At 42.7% G+C, this 21,046-nt stretch overlaps 1 protein-coding gene across 2 annotated transcripts in view; it reads left to right on the forward strand.

The window, feature by feature from the left end:
- LOC147018446 (leucine-rich repeats and immunoglobulin-like domains protein 1) overlaps positions 1-19,002 on the forward strand; it is a 104,296-nt gene extending 85,294 nt beyond the window's left edge. Inside the window, exons 20-27 of one of the 2 annotated variants that reach the window (XM_085898088.1) lie at positions 272-420; positions 617-797; positions 2,793-3,074; positions 3,319-3,526; positions 3,834-4,090; positions 4,215-4,367; positions 4,567-4,761; positions 16,513-19,002. In XM_085898088.1, coding sequence (XP_085754214.1) covers positions 272-420; positions 617-797; positions 2,793-3,074; positions 3,319-3,526; positions 3,834-4,090; positions 4,215-4,367; positions 4,567-4,761; positions 16,513-16,565 — 1,478 coding nt within the window. In that variant the 3' untranslated portion in view covers positions 16,566-19,002. The remainder of the gene's footprint in view (positions 1-271; positions 421-616; positions 798-2,792; positions 3,075-3,318; positions 3,527-3,833; positions 4,091-4,214; positions 4,368-4,566; positions 4,762-16,512) is intronic. The other variant, XM_085898089.1, reaches the window with a different exon arrangement.
- The last annotated feature ends 2,044 nt before the right edge of the window (positions 19,003-21,046 follow it).

The following is a 21,046-nucleotide window of genomic DNA, read 5'->3' on the forward strand; positions in this document are numbered from 1 at the left end:
TGTCCCATGATGACTCGTCCATTTTTCGACCAATTTACTTGTAATGCATGTTGATGTATACATTTGTCCTTGGCCTGTATGTAATGTACAGCACGTACAAACTCCTACATCACCCAAAGATAATTGTATGCATATCTCTATCATCTCATTGTCTTGGTTCATCAGGAAAAGCCAAGGTGTTACTCTGATTGTCCTTTAAATTTTATTCATGATTTCAGCAAAGATGTCAACATTATGTTTCACAACACTTTCATTCCCACTCACTTTGTAGAGAACCTCACAAAGCCACGCATTGTGGTGCAACCAGAAACACACAGTGCATTGAGAGGCAGTGATGTCTCTTTCATTTGCTCTGCACTAACGCCATTGGATTCAACTCTCACTTTCCTCTGGCGCAAGGACAACCTGCCATTATCCTCGGTAACTCCAGTTCAATTTGCTTGTCTTGCTTTTATCGGTCCTTGCCTATGGCATTCCCGTTTTTGGTTTGTGGCTTGTGGGCGAGGTACTGGAACTTCACTCAGTTGCTTCTGTTTGGTGGAGAACTTTCTCCTTGTGGGTGACTTTTTGGAAACGTTTTGAGTGCTGTGTTTGTTCTCTTACCTTGCCTCTGCAGTCCGAAGGTGAGGTGCACACTCAGGATAGGAAACATCCAGAGGCAGGAGCTTCGCACGATGAGGTGACCTCTGAACTTAGGCTGCCTGCCGTTGACTTTGCGCATGAGGGCCGTTACCAGTGCCTGGCTTCCAATGCACTGGGAACCGCATACTCCGACAAAGCCAGACTCACTGTCAGTGGTACGGACATTTGGGAATGCCTTCCTTATCTGAGTTTCTGTCACTGCAGCTGCCTCAAGTTATTTGGTTATTTTTTTTCTTTTTTATTCTGTATGTTCCTTTGAGCTGCTGAAGTACAGATAGGTATAGTCTTGTGCTTGGTACATGTTCGGTACTTAATTTTAATGGTACAAAATCATTAAACATGAGCTATCTTACTTTGCCTATTATGTGACTACCTTCTGAAGTTTTTTTTATCTGAATCATTTACAAAGCATGTCCAATATTACTCAACTTGTCAAAAGTTTCAGAACACCCCCATTTTACAGTTTTTACTGAAATTTAAGCAGTTCAAGTCCAGTGAATAACCTGAAATGGTACAAAGTTAAGCAGTAAACTGCCAGAGGTTTAAAATAAAAATCTTAGGTTACCAAAAACTGAAAAATAATGTAAATTTTGAGGTTGTTAAAAAAGGCTGTTTTCAGGAAACAAGTAATGGGTTTGCAACTGCAGCTGTTCTGCAGCAATGGAAGTAAATTAAGCCTTGAAAGTTGATGCAAACAATTCCTGCAGGTGTCCCAACTTTGTTGATTAGTTACCAACCCTCTGTGTAAAGGCAGTGGTGGAATAGACTGTGTTGCTACACCCTCTGAAGCATTATTTGGACAATATTGCATTGCAGGAAGTAGTATATTGCGATCATAATGGTGAGAAAAAGACAATTAACAAAGGAAGGCAGACAGACCATTATAACCCTGAAAAGTGTAGGTCTTTCCTTTCGAGAAATTGCAAAGTAAGCCAAGGTGTCAGTGAGTACAGTTTCGTACACCATCAAAAGGCACTTGGAAGCTGGAGGAAACTCTGACAGGAAGAGGTCTGGCAGACCCAAAGCCACAACACAATCAGAAGACGAGTTTCTGAGAGTCAACAGCTTGCGTGACAGGCGGCTCGCAGGACAGCAGCTTCAAGCACAGCTCAACACTGGTCGAAGTAAGGAAGTCTCAGTTTCAACTGTGAAGAGAAGACTTCGAGCTGCAGGTTTGACAGGTTGAGTGGCAGTTAGAAAGCCATTGCTAAGATGGCAAAATAAGAAAAAGAGGCTTGCCTGGGCCATGAAGCACTGCCAGTGGACTACTGAAAACTGGAAGAAGGTCTTATGGACCGATGAATCAAAATTTGAAATCTTCGGTTCATCACGCAGGGTTTTTGTACACCGTCGAGTAGGCAAAAGGATGGTTCCTCAGTGTGTGACACCAACTGTCAAACATGGAGGAGGAATGGTGATGATCTGTGGCTCTTTTGCTGGATCCAGAGTCGGCGACTTGCACAGAGTGACTGGCACCTTGAACCAAAAGGGGTACCACAGCGTTTTGCAGCACCATGCAATACCCTCTGGTCTATGCCTAGTTGGTCAGGGGTTCATCCTACAGCAAGATAATAACCCAAAACATACCTCCAGGCTATGTCAGAACTACCTTAGAAGAAAAGAACAAGACGGTAGGCTTGAAATCATGGAATGGCCAGCATAGTCTCCAGACTTAAACCCCATCGAGCTGGTTTGGGATGAACTGGACAGAAGGATGAAAGCAAAGCAACCTACAAGTGCAACACATTTGTGGGAACTTCCGCAACAGTGTTGGGAAGAACTTTTCGAACAATATTTGATTTCCATTGGAGAAAGAATGCCACGAGTATGTTCGGCTGTTATATCTGCAAAAGGCGGCTACTTTGAGTCAAAAATTTAGATTAAATTTTGTTCAACAAAACGATTCCATGAATTATTTGTTATCTGCAATTGTTTATTTGTCTATGCTTTAATTTCAGAGTACATTGAAACATTAAACTGCTTAAATTTCAGTAAAAACTGAAAAAATGGGGTGTTCTAAAAGTTTTTACTGGAAGAGTATGTCGCTGGGACTATAATTGTCCAATGTGATTGAAATCCTCCAGTTCAAAACCCCTGGCAACCATGGACAAGGATTGATTTCTTATTGCTCTATCTCCTCCTCTCATCAGTTTTCCCATCATTCACTAAAATGCCGAGGGACCAGAGCCTGCGTGTAGGCATGACTGCCCGCCTTGAGTGTGCGGCTGCTGGTCATCCAGCTCCGCAGGTTGCCTGGCAGAAAGATGGCGGCACGGACTTCCCTGCAGCTCGCGAGCGCCGCATGCATGTCATGCCAACCGACGATGTCTTCTTCATTGTGGGCCTCAAGCCTGCAGATGCTGGCGTGTACACGTGCACGGCCCAGAATGCTGCCGGATCTATTACAGCAAACGCGACGCTCGCAGTGCTTGGTGGGTCACCCCTTCACCTCATCAAGTAACGACAACCTCCTCCTTTAATCTAAAATAGCTTGTGAGGAGAAACTTTTTGTCCCCAAGTTCAGAGTCATTGGGAGAAAAATACACCCCACACTTTTGTTTCTTGTCTGCCAGTTCTTCATACAGTGACATTGCAGTCTCAGCATGTCATTGTACAAAACCTTGGTTACGGTTTCCATGTTGATGTTGTGTTGATCTTTTGTGAAACCACACCCAGAAACTCCATGGTTTGTGCGGCCTTTGCGTGATCGTACGGTGGTCGTGGGTGAGACTGCAGTGCTCCATTGTATTGCGGCTGGCAGCCCCCCACCTCGCCTCACATGGAGCCGCAGAAATGAGCCCCTCACCCTGACTGAGCGTCATTTCTTTGCTGCGGACAATCAACTGTTGGTCATCGTGAATGCCAGTCCTGAAGACTCTGGAAGGCAAGACATGCCCCAATCCCAGGCGTGCCAGACATCTGCTAATTGGCAAATTTTCTTTTTATGGCTTATGGCTTATAGCTTATTTTTTTCTTCCATATCAATGGCTTATGAAAATTCAATGGAACTGTTTTGTGTTGGAACGTGAAGCCTTTGCCCCTGTTTATATCAGTGTACACCCCCCACTCCCCCATTCCCCCTTCCCCTCAGGGGAGCTCCTATCACTTATCTATTACCCTGAGTGTTATGAGAGACTGAGGCAGTCCTCGTCTGGCACTGACAGTCTTTCACTATGTCCACCACTTTGCAGTTACACGTGCGAACTTTCCAACACATTGGGGACAGAGCGTGGCCGTCTACACCTGTCTGTGGTCCGTTCGCCCGACTGCCAAGTGCCCCCTGAACCTCAGGTGACCGGCATGGCAGCAAGTTCCAGTGACCAAGCAACAACAGTTGGCGTTGTTGTAATTGTCGTGGTGTGCTGTGTCGTGGGTACCTCTGTGGTCTGGGTCATCATCATTTACCACACACGCCGGCGTGGTGAGGCCTACAGTGTGTCAAACACGGGTAGGGACCATTTTTGTGCCAATATATCTGTTTCTTTAACATTGGTTAATGTTCCTGTTTTATTGCTAATTTGTACTTCATTCAACAATATACAGGGTGTGCTTTTAACCCTCGTGTTTGGCAGATGACACGCTGGTGCCACCTGATGTGCCCAGCTACTTATCCTCACAGGGCACGCTGGCAGAGCGTCCTGAAGGAAGTGGTCGCTCTGAAAGCGGTAGCAGCAATCAGTTGACCTCTAGCCCTGGGGTCCGTCCACCCGTGTTGGAAGATCCTGGTATTTCTGCTCAACAGGCCTTCACAAATACAAACGTAGTGCCACAAGATGTGTGATGCATCAAAGATTGTTGTGTCATGTATTGAAAATGATTAAAATGTTGATGTACTGTGTATGAATGCATATTTGTGTTTCTCTATGTTAAAAATCTTGTTCCCCCAGCATTTCCCTTACAAATTAAACGTAATCTCCTCTCCAGGTGTTGGGGTGCCTCCTGAAGTTGCCCCACTCTGCGCAGAGTGCTGCCAGCGCTCAGTGGGTGGTGGTGAGTCAATGTCAGATGAGGTATCTTCAAAACTCTCGTCGGTCGTCGGCTCAAGTTCCGAGTTTGCCATGACGACGCATGCCGGCCATGTGACTACGCCATATCCCAGCAATCACGATCGGCCCCATGGTAAGTCGAAAGCAATGAAAATGTTTTTGCTTTGTTCTTTGCTCCCTAGTCTATCCTGTGATTCTCAATATTGCTGTTGTGTAAAGCTGCTGATTTTGGTGGTGGTGGGGTTCAGCAAGGAGTCGGCATTTCTATTCGCAGCAAGACTATTATAAGCATTTCTTTGATTTGTGAAATATAAATCAGATCAGTGAACGAGTGCGATGAATGCAAGCGTTTCTCTTTGTATTTAACACTGAATGTACGAGGGCAGTTCAAGGTTGATGTAGACTTTGCAAAGCTGAAATTTTGTCTCATGATATTGTCCACTGTGAGTAAGTTCTACATTAAATGCCACCAACCTCCCCAGCTGCAGAGTAAGTAAAGGCTCAGGTTTGATGTTTTCATTACAGAGTGGTCTTCATCCAGGAATATTCATATTGTCTGAAGATCACTCAGCCGTCGATAAGTGTGACCTCTGTTTTGTCCTGCCAGGCATTTATTTTTTAAACATGGATCTTCTCAACTCCAACCGGATTTTTTTTCTTTTTTTGAGGAAGTGACATCGATGCTAGTCAAGGTATTCTTGACAAAACCAAGATGGCAGCCAACACAGTCACTTGTGCAATGGAGCAGGACTGTATCAAGTTCCTTGTGAAGTAGAACATCAAAGCAGCTAGAATTCACAAGAAACTGTCTGCACAAATTGGTGATGCGTATCTTTCACAGTAGTTGTCGTTGAATGGTGCAGCAAGTTTAAAAAAAAAAAAAAAAGAAAAAGAAATGGCCCTGAATTGGTTAGCGATCTTAAGCATTCTCACTTGCAACCAAATAATGTTACGCAAGCAAAAATGTGTTGAATAGCTGACTTTTAAGAATCACACCGAGAGTTGTAGAAAAATTGGATGTCAGTGTTGGAAATGAAGAAACAATTCTTTATGCCTCCGAAGCCAAAGGCATTATGTTTTCAGGTTGTCCGTCCGGCTGTGCGTGCGTGCGTTAACAGATTACTGCTATAACTTGTGAGCCACTGAAGGGATTTTGACCAAACTTGGTGCAAGATGAACTGATTTGATTTTGCAGTCAAAAGGTGAAGGGTATAATAAAAATCATGTGACCTTTAGCTGAAGGTAGAAGATTTTCATTACCATGATAGCTTGTGAACTGCTGAAGGAATTTGACCAAACTTGGTACAAGTATGTACTATAATATAAAGACTAATTGGTTAGGTTTTTGGCTCAAAGGTCATGTGGCCTTCAGCTGAAAAACAAGCGGATTGCCGTAAACGTGGTAACTTGGGAACCGTTGAAGGAATTTGGACCAAACATGACATAACGGTGGACTGATTCGATTTTCGATTCAAAAGGTCAAACACCTTAGGTTAAATGCCCTTTCGTTGAAAATCTGTGTTACTGCAATAACTTCTGAACCACTGAAGAGATTTCAACCATACTTGACACACAAATGGGCTGTAATACAAAGATGAAGGCATTACATTTTGGGTTCAAAAGATCAAAGAATGTGCCCTTCAACTGAAAATCATTTTATTGCTGCATTAACTGTCAACCACTGAAGGGATTGCAACAAAGCTCGGCACAAATATGAGCTGCAATAGAAAGATGAACTGATTAATTTTTAGATTCAATAGGTCATGTGCCCTTTAACAATCATTTTGCAGACGTTAACTCGTGTTGGAAGTATCTGATGTTTTCTTTTCTACATATTTGTCACTTCTCTCTTGCACACTTTCTCTCAGGTGACCTTTAATTTTTCTTGTGACCTTTAATTGACCTCAAACGCAAGCGGGATGACATATAGTATGGGTGAAGCCAAATCCATTGACGCATCCATGTCAAATTCTACTTTGTAGTTCTTACTTGAAATTCAACAAGGATAGTGCAAGCTGGCTACCAAAGGACCCTGATGGTTGATCAAAAGAAAACTCGTGTGGGCATGCAGCAGAGCTCCTGGAATGCACCCAGGAAAGAGGGAGATAACTTCTTGAAGAAAATTGATGTGTGATAAAACATGGAATTCATCATTTTATGCCAAAGTCAGTTTTGACATGGATTAGAGGCATTTTGGATCACCACCACCAAAAAAATTACAAGGTTTAGCCATCAGCTAAAAAGCCTGTGCCGAGTAATGTGGGGTGCTATTGATTGTGGGATTTATTTAACATTTAAATAAAATGTCACTGCACAGTACAGCAGTGGCTGGTTTCGCAATACAGTGAGATGAGCAATAAATACACAGACGATGACCAGGTGTGATGTCTTGGGAAATTTTTTAACTGTATGATAATGTTCAACTACATAATAGGAAATGTGACCACAACTACTCCATCAGAGATGCGGTGGGAAGTTCTAATTTGTACACCATAGGATCCAGACTTATCACTTTGTGATATTCATGTCTTTAGACCAATCAAAGAACATCTGGGCTGGCAGGATGGCCTAGACCTAGAGGTATGCACACTCGTCTCCAAGCTGTCTCGCCTGGGTTTGAATCCTGACGCAGCTATACACTGTCATCCCGGTGTTTCACAGGCAGGGTGATTCATCAATGTGTGTGCCATCCCTCAGAAGGATGTTAAAAGTGCGTCCCATCTGCCAGCATTCGTTGGTGAACGTTAAAGATTCCATGGCGTCCTTCACGAAGAATAGACGAGCTATCGCTGACACCGTGAAGAAATTCCAAGTTCCTCCATAACCAGCAGAGATCAATGCATCAGCAGCATAGCCATGCCCTCAGCCAATTATGCTACCCCACAACCTTGCGCTACATACAAAAGAAGAAGAAAGAAAAAAAGAACATCTGGGTGACTATCCGTTTGCAAATGCTGAAGATGTCAAAGTCGATTCCCTGGAATGGTTGCGTACCCATCCCAAAGATATATTTTCACCTCCGGTATTTTATGAACTTCAAGAATGGCCTCCCGATACTTTTTTCATTCGGCAAACAAAAAGTTTACGTCGACTCTGAAGGACCCTCATATGTTGTATATTTTCAACGTTTTCACTCTTAGTCCGGGAGCCAACCTGTGTACGAGGCTGTTTTAGGGTTGGACCTTACAGCCTCTGCTATAAAATTTTACACCCCCAGGATGTTTAGATATATGTTTGCAGTTCATGAAAACCAATGTTGGCAATTCATAAGCTCTTGCGAAAAATTTTGGCGGCCGTTTTTGTTTTAGGAAGATTTGAAAAATTTGATAAAACAGCAATTGTCAATAAAATTTCTAAAAAAATTAAAAAATCACATTCATGAAAAATAAATGTGAACTAAATGTAAGAATTCAATCAGTGCATTGTAAAATGACAAAAAAAAATTGCCTTTGTGAAAGTAAACCTCGTAAAAGTACATAATTTTGTGAAAAATGCCTTAAAAATAACGTTTTTTGAAGATGGCCTTTAGAACTTTTCTTATCATAGGCAGATGCTGCATTAGAATACTAATTTCTCTTAATGTGATATGAACATGGTATCCATGGCTAATTAAAACAGCAAATTTGATTGAGTTCTATCAATTTTTAAAGAGAAAATTAACATTTTTGTCAACCAAAGTTACCCCTACCCCCAAAATCCTCTTGCTCTATTGAACACAGTTCGGTTAAGGTTTGCTGGATCCAGGTTGGGTACTTCACAGTTCACTCTTCCAAAGGAAAATTCAATGGTGTTTGGAGTGACATGGCCCTGGAGCAGACATACAACAATGAAGGGAAGACATCTCTGTTCAAACGCATATCTCAGGCACCAGCTGCTCGAGATAAATATGTGAAAACAGCACCATTTCTCACAGCTGTATCAGAGAACATAAAGTCTATGGCTAATCTAGGCCAACAGGAATCTACTCATCATGGAGAAACACAGAAGCAGGCAACAGAAGAACATATGCATGTTGAGGAGATCAAGAAAGTGATATGCCAGCAGATGATAAACCCATTCCAGTGTAACAACCAAGTGGTTCTGCTCAATAGAGCAACTAGTGAGAAGGCTGCTTCAAAAGACTTGGTCCATGCTCAAGCTAAGGGCATGGAAGCCATTATGAAAGCAGAAGAGGTGGTCTCTATTAAGATTGAACCACTGAAGCTGGTAACTTTCTCCTCACAGAAGAAATCAAAACCATCAAGGAAACAGAGTTTAATCAGGATCTATCAAGATGAGACTGCAACTACACGTGTGCTGTGTTTCTATCGAGATGCCGACCCAGTCACAAGACAGATTGCATTTTCCCATGAGTGGACAGACTATCCATCATCCCTGTTTGAGGTTGATCCACGCTTAGCACAGGGGGTTGTAATGCGCAAAGGCAACGAGTCTGATTTCGTGGCAGTGCTAATTGCTGAAGCTGAGCAGGATGTTGTTTTACAGCTGCCATCATTACCACAGAGTGACCTATACACAGTTTATCTGGTAGACACAATGGCATTTGTAAATAAATACCAAAAAATGGGTGCGAAAACATTTGGTGAACTTCCCCAGCTGTATCTTCGCAAGCAGGTGTATCCTGCAGTTGAAACCTGAAATGTGCAACTGTGTCAACATCATTGGTGATCAGTATGATTTTGATGATAGCCATACTTTGAAGGGTGATGAGCAGCAGAGGAGAAACCAGACAGACCAGGCAAGACAATTCTCACCATCCAAGAGTCTAGAAATTCCGGACTGGAATTTATTCATGAACGATCCAAGAAATAAAGGAAATCTTCAGAACTTCATTGGCACTTCCCTTTGTGAGAGTCCTGAAGCTATTCCGGATGGAGTGACCATCATTCTTGGTAGTATGATGGAAAACAAAGGTCACACTCTTTCCATCACATCAGCATCAAGTTCAGTTCTGGACTTACCTTGTGAAGAACATGAAGAGGCAGACACAAGGATTATTGCTCATCTTGCGTATTGTGTGGAATATCTTGATCACCATCGAGCTGTTGTGCATGCAACAGATACAGACATAATTATGCTGTGTATATATCACTTCTGCTGCTTGAACACATTGCAAGAACTCTGGATACAACGGCAGAATCAATACCTACCTATTCATGAGCTGGTAGAAGTGTTGAGCAAGAAGTACCAGAAAATCCTCTTGATGTCGCAGCTACACTTCTGTGCACATATGTGTTGTGTGGATGTGACACAGTGAGCTACCCATTCAGAAGGGGAAAAGAAGAGGTCAGGTCAGGTATGGGAGCATGTGCCAGAACAGCGCGTCGCTGCGTCCACTTTCCGCCGGTGCTCCAGGGGCCTCCGTCTGGCCATCCCCCAGGCAGATGCCAGGCCCATCCCCATCTCCTTGAGATGATGGTCAACCTGCTGCAACCATGAGGCACGTGGTCGGCCCACTGGCCTCCCACTCATGAGACTCCCTCGCTGAGAGAATCTGGTGAGCAGGATCAGCGTCAGGAAAACGAGCCACATGTCCATACAGCCGCAGCTGACGCTCACGGACTATGCAGGTAACAAATCTCATCCGAGTCTCTCTCAGCAACCGCTCGTTGGACACAAAATCCGACCAGCGATAGCCAAGGATTCTCCGAAGAGACCTGGTACCAAAGGAATTAAGTCTCCGTCTCAGATCCTTGGTCAAAGTCCAAGTCTCGCACCCATAGAGCAAGACTGGAAGTACCAAGGACCTGAAGACTCAGACTTTCGTCCTCCCGCACAGGTACCGGCAGCGCCACACCCCATGATCCAGTGAATCCATGACTCCCCAGGCCCGACCCAGACGTCTATTGACCTCCGGCTCACAACCTGCGGAGACATGAATATCACTGCCAAGGTAAGTGAATCTCTCCACAACCTCAACATCCTCACCACAAACAGACACAGACAGGACAGCAGCATCCAAGATGTCACCGAAAGCCTGGATCTTAGTTTTGACCCAAGAAATCCGTAATCCCAACGGCTCCGACTCCTCATTCAGCACCTCGAGGGCCCCCAAGAGGATGTCTAAAGTCTCCGCAAAGATGACTGCATCATCTGCAAAATCAAGGTCTGAGATCTTGACATTGCCAAACGATGCACCGCAACTTGATCTCTCCGACATCCTCCCTAGAATCCAGTCCATACAAGTGCTGAAAAGTGTGGGGGCAAGTACACATCCCTGACGAACTCCAGTAACAACTGGAAATAAGTCAGAGATGGTACCACCACACTTCACAGCACTCTCAGTACCAGAGTAGAGTTCAGACATCAGATCGATCAGTTTCGGTGGCACCCCACGAAGACCAAGAATCCTCCAGAGGACATCCCGATTCACTGAATCGAACGCTTTACAGAGATCAACATAGGCTGCAAGCAGCCCCTGCCGAAACTCTCGTCTGTGTTCGGTGAGGACACGAAGTGCAAGGATACGGTCAATCGTTGACCTCTTTGGTGTAAAGCCTGACTGCTCTGGACGCTGGTGCTCAAGCAGATGGTGGCAAACCCTATCAAGAATTATCCGAGCAAAGACCTTGCCCGGCACTGAGAGCAGTGTCACCCCTCGGTAGTTTTTGCAGTCTTGGCGATCACCCTTCCCTTTCCAGAGAGGGACAACAAGGCCCCTCTTCCAGTCAGTTGGGATGATGCCTGTGTTCCTGTGAAAAGAAGAGCGGCACAGGTTTCTCTGGGACTGATAGGAAACCTTCCCCACCTTGTTGATTTTGGAAGAGATAGTGAAATGGCAGCAACAGAATGTGTCATTGATGAGGCCAGAGTATACTGGACTGCTCTGCATGGCCAAAAAGGGTTCAGCTGTTTGGATACCCTCAGGCAGCATATGTTTGTCTCTTCAAAATTAGACCTTAGGTCACTGCCAGCAACAGAAGATGCGTTTTACTTCCTTGTTTTAAGAGCATTGTATCAATTGCTTCTGTATAGACGTGCACATCTCAGTGACCGAGCACTTCCCCCAGCCACAACATTTGGCAGAACCCTTATCAATGGAAAACTGGTCCCAATTCTCATGTCTAAGCCAGCCAAGCCAAACATAGACAAAACGGTGTCTTGCATGTGCAAATTATCCAAATGTCTGAAACGATGTTCATGCAAAAAGGCTGCTGTGCCTTGCTGAGTGACATGCATATGCCTTGGTCAGAGAGGTTCATGTGGTGGAGTTGTTTCAGAGAGTGACTCTTCCTCTGAAGAGGATGTTTCATGTCACAATATTGTGTTAATCCATTTCTAATTTTATCTTCCTTAAAACCATGGCATGTAAAAGTATGTTCTTGTTCCTGACCCCATTGATAGTCAAGCATTTCTGAGTTACATAAATCTTTTGTTGTTTGACATATAACCTTGTCAATTGTAGGTAGGTTAAATCTACACCAATTGTGATATAGGAAATGAACTCCTCTTTAATATGAGGGGTCATTTGTGTATATAGGTTTAGTGGTTATGATTTTAGGACAATATGAATTACCCCTACCCCCATCCTACATCTTCGCTTTTGCCAACATTTTGTTATCAGAGGGGGCTCGCAAAAGTGTTGACTGTGTTGTTGCGCAAGAGTTTCACCATTGCCAACATTGGTTTTCATATACTCAAAGGGTGTCTCTTTATGAAAATCAACACAAAAATTTTATAGCAGACCGGGCAATTTTTTTTTAATTTTGATCGGTTGGCTCCCGGACTATCTTATTTTAAACTAGTATAAAAGCCTGTCAAAAATGACAGGTTTTAATTTTTTTTTTTTCGAAATATTCAAGGACACTAGAAGATATGATATTTCGTAGCAAGAAGAAGTGTTATTTTAAAATGTGACACGTACAAATGTGACCATATTTTCTTTATTTTCTGGGACATTTCATTTTGATGGTATAGCCTTGTGAGTGTGCCAAAATCTGAAGCCTCGGCCCACCGTCAGGTGTGCCAATATATTCTTCATTTATTCGACATCCTTCAGATGTAAATGAACACTCCTTTTACTCTGTGTGCGTTACACATCACGTACAGGGAATGTCACCTCCCTGTGCCTTATGTTTATTATTTTTTTGAAAAGTTTCTATACATCGCCCTTGAGGCTCAGTTTGCAAGCCACTGTCTATGATTCCAATAGAAGAGATGTAATTACTCTTTTATGGAAAATGTTTTTCGAGTTTTTTTTTTTTAATCCTGAAAAATAGACTGCAGTAAACATACAGTCGTGTTGAAAGATTGGCCTTTAAAACCCCACTCAAATCATCCTTATTAAGGGACACAGACAAATACATTCTGTACAGACAAATACAATAATTTTTGACCAAATAAAATTTGTGGGAAATACATAGATTCATACATTGGCAAATTTATGGTTGCATATAAAATATAGGTTGCCTTGAGGTACGCAAGTCTGTTATCACCTTCAACAATGTGCATTGTAATGCTCTGATGCAGGAATTATAATTGTAACAATAACACTATCAACGAAGAGTTTTCATAATAATGATGCTCAAATGTAGCTGAGTTGAGCATAAATTCCTCACCGTCATGACAACACAATATCGAGTGATGGAAACAGCAAGTATAGGAAACACTTACAGTTCCTCCAAACTTTCCAGCTGTGAAAAAGCATTATTGGTGATCAGCTTTATTTTGTTTCCTTGCAGACCCCTTAAAATGAGCCATAAACAATCACATGAAGAAACCCCTCTTCTGAAATGAATTCACCTTGACTAAACATACTGTCAGGAAAATATGCAAAGTAACACAAAAGGACTCACAGGGTCGTCAATCTTCCAAAACCAGAAAATGTTCCATTTGTGTCCTCCACACTCCAGGATATCTCATTGTGACTGATGTTTCTGTGGAAAAGAAATCCCAAAAACTAGAAAACAGAATGATGCAAATGTGTCTGGATATCCCTCTGCCCATGTTGGATGTCAACCCACTGTTAAGGTCACATGCCATTTGACCTGTTGGATTCAAAATTGAATCAGTTTATCTTTGTATTGCAGTCCATACTTGTGGCAAGTTTGATTGAAATCCCTTCAGTGCTTCACAAGTTATCACGTAACAATGATTTTCAACGAAAGGGCACATGACCTTTTGAACCCAAAACAAAATCAATTAATCTTCATTAAAATACATAGTTGAGCCAAGTTTGGTTGAAATGTTTTCAGTGGTGAACATGTTATCACAGTCACAAAGATTCGCCTGGCTAACCTCGAAGGGTCAAGACTGTACATATTTTCACTTATTGATCTCACTTTTTACAGCGTGGTGACATCGCGCTGTTATATAATTGGCTATTCTGTCCTGTGTCTTCTGTCACGTCTTCTGTCACACTTATGGCCGCGTACGTCCCTTTGATCTGAGGGCTATAAACAGAAATTTGTCTGTCACAACTCTTCCCATCATGCATGCTAATTCACCGTGTCTACATTTAAATTTTATAACTGCAAAATTGTTTTATCATTCTTAACCTAGACTTTTACTGCCCCCAGCCGCGCGATATCGAAGTGTTCGCTTGTTGTTATCCCAGTAATAGAACCCCAACCCCACCATGTTATGTCTAAGACAGAAATCAAATCCTCTTGCATTGCTTTCGTCGGTTCATTTTGTTCAAGCACTTGACTGGACAAGTCCCAGAGTGGACCTGCTGGGCATTGCACTTTTTCTCCATTTGTTTGGAGAGGTCCATGGTGTTTTATGGAACGTGTGGCTGCGAATGGTGTTTTTGGTACAGCCTTATGGGAGGTGGACATTTGGTGCTTCCCATGATAGTTGTTGGTGAATATAGGTTTCAGCTATTACTGCCTTTCACTTTCCATGTCATGTTGGTACTTGTGAAATACCTTGAAAGGTACGACTGTGAGTGTGGCTTAGCTCCGCACACGAGCTCTCGACGACACTAGCCCTGTAACTGATTAACACGTTCGTGGGTGCACGATGCATGCGCTGCCATGGCTTCCCTTCATTTGGTGTCTGCACATCAAGACCCTGGATACCTCGCGACACTTCACGGTACTCTGGAGCCCATCAAATGTCATTGTGTGTTTGTCCCATCATGCTGCTCACCATTTGCTGTGATAAAACCCAGTCCAGCCATCCATTTGTGCTTGGAATTCAATGGGTTTTTTTTTTGGGGGGGGTCGTTGTATGCTTGGGGTCGTTGTCCTTTTGGAATGTAAATCCTTACCACAGTTTAAGGTCTATTGCACACTGAAGCAGGTTCTCCTCAAGGATTTGCTTGTATTTGGCTCCATTCATTGTTCCCTTTGTCCTTGAAAGTCTCCCAGTTCCTGCTGCAAAAAGCATCCCCAGAGCATGATGCTGCCACCATGTAGAGATGGTGTTGGATGGGTGATTAGCTGTGCTGAGTTTTCACCAGACGTAGTGCTTTGCATTCAGGCTAGTGTTCAATTTTCATCTCATCAGACCAAGAATATTTTGTCTCGTGCTCTCAGAGTCTTTCACGTGCCTTTTTGCAAACTCCAGACGTGCTGTCACGTGCCTTTTTCTCAGGAGTGGCTTCCATCTGGCCACTCTCCCATAAAGCCTAAATTTGTGAAGTGCTGCAGAGATTATTGTCCTGCCGGCAAGTTCTCCCATCTCAGCCAAGGAACTATATTTCTGTCAGAGTGGTCATTGGGTTCTTCGTCACCTTCCTGACCAACGTCCTTCTTGCCCAGTTGCTCAGTTTGGTTGGACGGCCAGCTCTAGGAATAGTCTGGGTAGTTCCATATTCTTTCCATTTCCTAATGATGGAGCTCACTGTGCTCGTGGGAACTTTCTACATGAGAAATTTTATAACCTCCATATCTATGCCTCCTCACAATTCTATCTTGGAGTTCTACAGACAGTTCCTTGGACTTCATGGTGGAGTTTCTGCTCTGACATGCACTGTCAACTGTGGGACCTCGTATAAAAAGGTGTGTTTCTAAATCATGTCCAATCAATTGAATCGGCCACAGGTGGACTCAAATTAAGTTGTGGAGACATCTCAAGGATGATCAAAGGAATTTGGATGCACCTGAGCTCAATTTGGAGTATCATAGCAAAGGGGTTGAATACTTATTGATGCAAGACATTTCAGCTTTTAATTTCTAATTAATTTGTCAAAATTTCTAAAAACCTGTTTTCATATCATTATATGGGGTATTTTGTGAAGATTGGCAACAAAAAAAATCAAATTTAATCCATCTTAAGTTCTGGCTGTAACCCAACAAATTGTGACAAATGTCGAGAGGTGTGACTACTTTCTGAAGGCTATGTATAGGTGGCATCAAGTTAATGAATTGTGATGACGTTGATGTACGCTTCCAGAAATGCTGCGTACTTATCCCATAGATTTATATGCAGGTGTCAACAAGATGCTTGCACATTGACAGGACAACCTTGAGAAACAGGTGAAGTTTCCTCAACTTTTCTGTAGTTTCTGTTTTTTTTGAGATTGAAATCGACACCGAAATTAAAGTATCATTGCACAAAGTCCACACCAACCTTGAACTACCTTCGTAGCTTAATCAGAACATCTGATTCCTCGAATAAACCCTTCATGATTGATTGTGGTGAAATGAGTTTGCACAGCATTGGAATTTGACCATGCCTCAAGCTTTCTCACTGTAGTGTTTAACAGTTGATTGACAGCTGGGTTTAAAAATAACGATTGTAATGATTAATATCACCAAATATGTGATGATATAACTGCCGAGTAACATGCAATGGAACCTTGGTAATGATCGTGTTTGAGATTATATGATCTTCCCAACTGTTATGAACCAATAATTTTCATTGTTGGCGATGCTTGCAGTTCGAGTCGCAGTAGTACAATGGAACATGCAAATAGACATTTGTTTTTTCTTTGCAGGAGTAAAAGAACACTCCCTGCTTGGTGGACTTCAAAGTCAGAGCCAAGTGTAGGGAGTGCAAGAAGTGCTTTCACCAGACTGGCTCAGAACACTACCAATATCTTCCCTCCCTTCACCTCATGCTCCCTCCACCTTTCAGTCCCTCCAGAGAGAATGTGATTTCATTCAGCACCGCATCGCAAACCTTACAACTTATACTAGGTTTGCTTTCGTCGTTTCATTTTGTTCAAGCACTTGACTGGACAAGTCCCAGAGTGGACCTGCTGGGCATTGCACTTTTTCTCCATTCGTTTGGAGAGGTCCATGGTGTTTTATGGAACTTGTGGTTGTGAATGGTGTTTTTGGTACAGCCTCATGGGAGGGGGACATTTGGTGCTTCCCATGATAGTTGTTGGTGAATATAGGTTTCAGCTGTCACTGCCTTTCCACTTTCCATGTCATGTTGGTACTTGTGAAATACCTTGAAAGGTACGACTGTGAGTGTGGCTTAGCTGCGCACACGAGCTCTTGACCACACTCGCCCCGTAACTGATTAACACGTTCGTGGGTGCACGATGCATGCGCTGCCATGGCTTCCCTTCATTTGGTGTGTGCACATCAAGACCCTGGATACCTCGCAACACTTCACGGTACTCTGGAGCCCATCAAATGTCATTGTGTGTTTGTCCCATCATGCTGCTTGCCATCTGCTGTGATAAAACCCAGTCCAGCCATCCATTTGTGCTTGGAATTCAATTTTTTTGTTGTTGTTGTTGCAAAGTTGAACATCAATCGCCTCATCAACCAAAGCCTTTATCCAGAATGGATCATGTCATGAGCAGTACTTTGAAATTAACTGTTGTGATCAAGGATTTCCCAAATATATTGTCTCCAACATGAGTTGTAATACTTTGCATTCTGACCTCCTATTCTCATATCATACGCTGCTGTTTGTGGGGACATTACCACCACATCTTCCACTTGGAGAATATCCTGATGCATGAATACCTTCCGCTTAGTTGGATCAACAATCCATCCATCCATTGGGACCATACTTTGTGCAGAGCGTTGGTGCTGCCGAAGCAGTCTCCTTGGCTGTTGGGCACAATCCTGGATGGGTCGCCACTCTGACACAGGATACCAGCAAGCTGGCACTCATTTTGCCGACCTCGGAAGGATGACAGGCAGAGTCAACCCCCCTTGGTAGTAATTCAACAGGCGAGGGAGATTTGAACTCAGGATCCTAGGATCCCAAGCCCACCACCATAACCATTAAGATCAACAATCAGTTGTGACGTTTTCGGTCTTTCCAAGTCAAGAAATTTCTCTGGTTAATGTTTGACAGTTCGCTAGAACTCCTGGGAGCTACACTGCTGAGAAATGAAGACATGGTTCTCAGGTATGACTATCTCATTAAGTGGGAAATAAAAATAAAAAGGACGGCCTTGCTAACTGAGGTGTCGGTACCCAGTGAATTTGGCCTAAATAATGTTGAAATTACAAAAATGTCCAAGTAGCTATACCTGAAAAACGAATTGAAGAGCTTGGAAGTTGAGGAATGCCCGACATCACCATGCCAGTGATAGCCGGAGCAACTAGAATGACAAAGCAGACCTTCACTGGGATTCTGAGAACTATACCGATAACTATTGCAACAAGCGAAATGCAATTGGAAACTGTCTGTAGTTCACTGTCAATCTTGGAAAAAAAAAATCCCAATTGGAACAAAGATATGAGAATAGAACGAGCTCTGAAAACATCACAACTTGTTCCTCAAAACTTGATCCTAGTTGAAAGAAGGGGACATTTTGGACCCTGGGAGAACCATGTTCCACTTTCTGACACTCACTCAAGGATACCACAACCAAATGAGAAACCCTCTATACACTATGGGTTCAAGTTTGCATGCTGTTTTGAATTCTTATCACAAGGCTGGCTGGTCGAGCTTTCAGTCTGAGGTGCTGAGTATTCCTATAAGCGCAGTGGAGTTTTATTGTCTGCGTTTGGTTTTTAATAGCCCATTGCTGGAGTCACCTCCAATCCATGGTCAGTCAATGAAAACCTTCTGCCTTTAATGACATTTCAAGCCATCACCAGCAAGAAACAAAGCAGCCTTAGATTGAAAGTAACACTAACAAATGGGTACCGTTATCAAATACAGCGTATCATCATAGGGGTGCAAGCGTGCATTGTAGCCACATGCTCACACTATGATGTAAATATGCTGTTTGTGACAAATTGTACAGTTTGTCTTTTGTATTTGACATGATGGAAAGTTTTTCATGCTCTGCTGTTAAAGAGTGCATGTTTTACAGAGATTTTATTTTCATTGCCTTCATTTGTTCCTTTCAGATTTCACACTCTATGAAATTTTACCTTAAGCTTTACAAATTCTAAGAAGATGCACATTTTTATTTTTTTTTTTTTTGGGAGGGGTGGGGGAGTTTGTTTTTTGTTTCAGTGTTGTTCATCAGATTCTGAAATAAAGTTTTATGGCTGAAGAGGATAAAGCTGGAGCACAATTAACTGTGTGGGAAGGGGGACAGGTGGGGATGATGGATGACAACTACAATTTCTTTTTAATACAGTATCTCCACGGGCTTTGATTTTGAATGTAATGGAGTGTTTAACGTATTTGGGGAAAATATAATTTGATATTTGGGAAAAGGAAAGGTTGTGGTGGCAAACTTTTATATCGGGTATACTCTTGTATTAATCTTACATCATGTGAAGGTGCCATCTACATATTGCATATACAGAAATGATAATTTTTGAACCTGCCCATATGTGCCAAAAAAGGCCCTGACATCTCTTTTCAAACCTCACCCTTTCTATTTTCTTCACCTTTTTCCTCCCCCTCCCCCCCAACACCTCCCTCCATCTTATCTTAGCTTATCATATGTCTCCCCTTCCTTTCCCCTTTTTCATCACTCCTTCCTTATTGCTGCTGTTAACTGCTAAAGGCGCTGTCACACCTTGACGATTTAGCCAGCAATGGCAACGTATAAAAATGTATATAAAACGTTGGCGTACGCTGAAATTTTGATGTTTTTAAAAAAGTTTTGGTCATATTCATAACGTGTTGGTCGTATGCATAACATATTAGTAACGGGCACAGAACGTTTCGTTGTCTTATAGATAACTTATACCAACGAATGCTTAGCCTGTTGTCGGCGTTCACAACCTATGCCCAACGATAGTTTAACTTGGGCATAGCGCGCTGCACGTATCGCTGACGAACTCGTGGCGTAGCCTGTTAAAAACCTGCCGCACACCAATTTAAATCATAACCGCCTGAAAATTGAAAATGTCAACCACGCAGTCACACCTTGATGATTTGGCCAGCGTATGCCGACCTATGAAAAATGTGTCTAAAACGCTGGCACACGTCGAATACGGCATGGGTAAGTTGTGTATACGTTAAGAGCACACTGAAAAACGATGAAGTATGCTGTCATATTTCGTGGTATGTCTCATACGTCGTGAAATTTCAAGCATGCTGAAAATTTTACCACGTACTCGCCGTATGGCTCACACGTTCCGCTACGCTGGGAATAAGTTGTAGGCACGATATGCGATCGCTGACACACGTCGACACAAGTTCCTTGTAAGTTACTCATAAGTCGAAACACGCCGAGGTAATGTTTAGCATACCCGAAACTTATTTTCTCCGTCAAGGCACATTTTCTTTTTTTTCTCCTTGGCTCCGTGAAGGCATGTGACGAAATATCTGAAGTTGTTGTTGTTGTTGGTTTTTTTTTTTTGTTTTTTTTTTTTTAGTCTCACGAATTTTAAAATATATTCAGACATTTGCTTTTAAGTTTCGACTTCGACGTGACAATATCCTCAAACAGAAAATATTCACAGAGGAGGAACTAAGAATAAGACATGAGCAAACTAAAGAGGCAATCGGACGTGATGTAATGGCACGTGACGAAATATCGGAAGTTATTGGTTTTTTTTGGTTTTGTTTTAAACACTGCCAATACGCCATTATACGGTAGCTGTAAATTTGAAACACGTTCAGTAAGTTCTTTGGTCGTCCGGAAGACGTCAATCAAATACGTCTACATACGTCAATATGCGTTGGAGGTACGTTACACATAGGTTCAAAGCACGTTACTCATAGGTTAGAAATAAGTTTTGGGTACGCTAAGCATTACCTCGACATGTTTCGACTTATGAGTAACTTACAAGTAACGTGCCTCGACGTGTGTCAACGATCGTGTAACGTGCCTACAACACGTTACTCATAGGTTATAAATAAGTTTTGGGTACGCTAATCATAACATCGAAGTGTTTCGACTTATGAGTAACTTACAAGTAACGTGTGTCAACGATCGCGTAACGTGCCTACAACTTATGGCCAGTGTGGTGGAACGTGTGAGTCCGGCATACGTCGTAAAATTTCAAGCATGCTAAAATTTGAGGACAACCGCAAAGTACAACGATGAAAGCCAGCGTACTACGACGTAAGGCAGTGTTTTTCAGCGTGCTCTTAACGTATACAAAACTTACCCATAACGTATTCGACGTGTGCCAGCGTTTTAGACA

This window comes from Eptatretus burgeri, chromosome 10 (assembly GCF_056783735.1).
Source record: "Eptatretus burgeri isolate ZD-2024b chromosome 10, Ebu_testis_v1, whole genome shotgun sequence".
Taxonomy (NCBI): domain Eukaryota; kingdom Metazoa; phylum Chordata; class Myxini; order Myxiniformes; family Myxinidae; genus Eptatretus; species Eptatretus burgeri.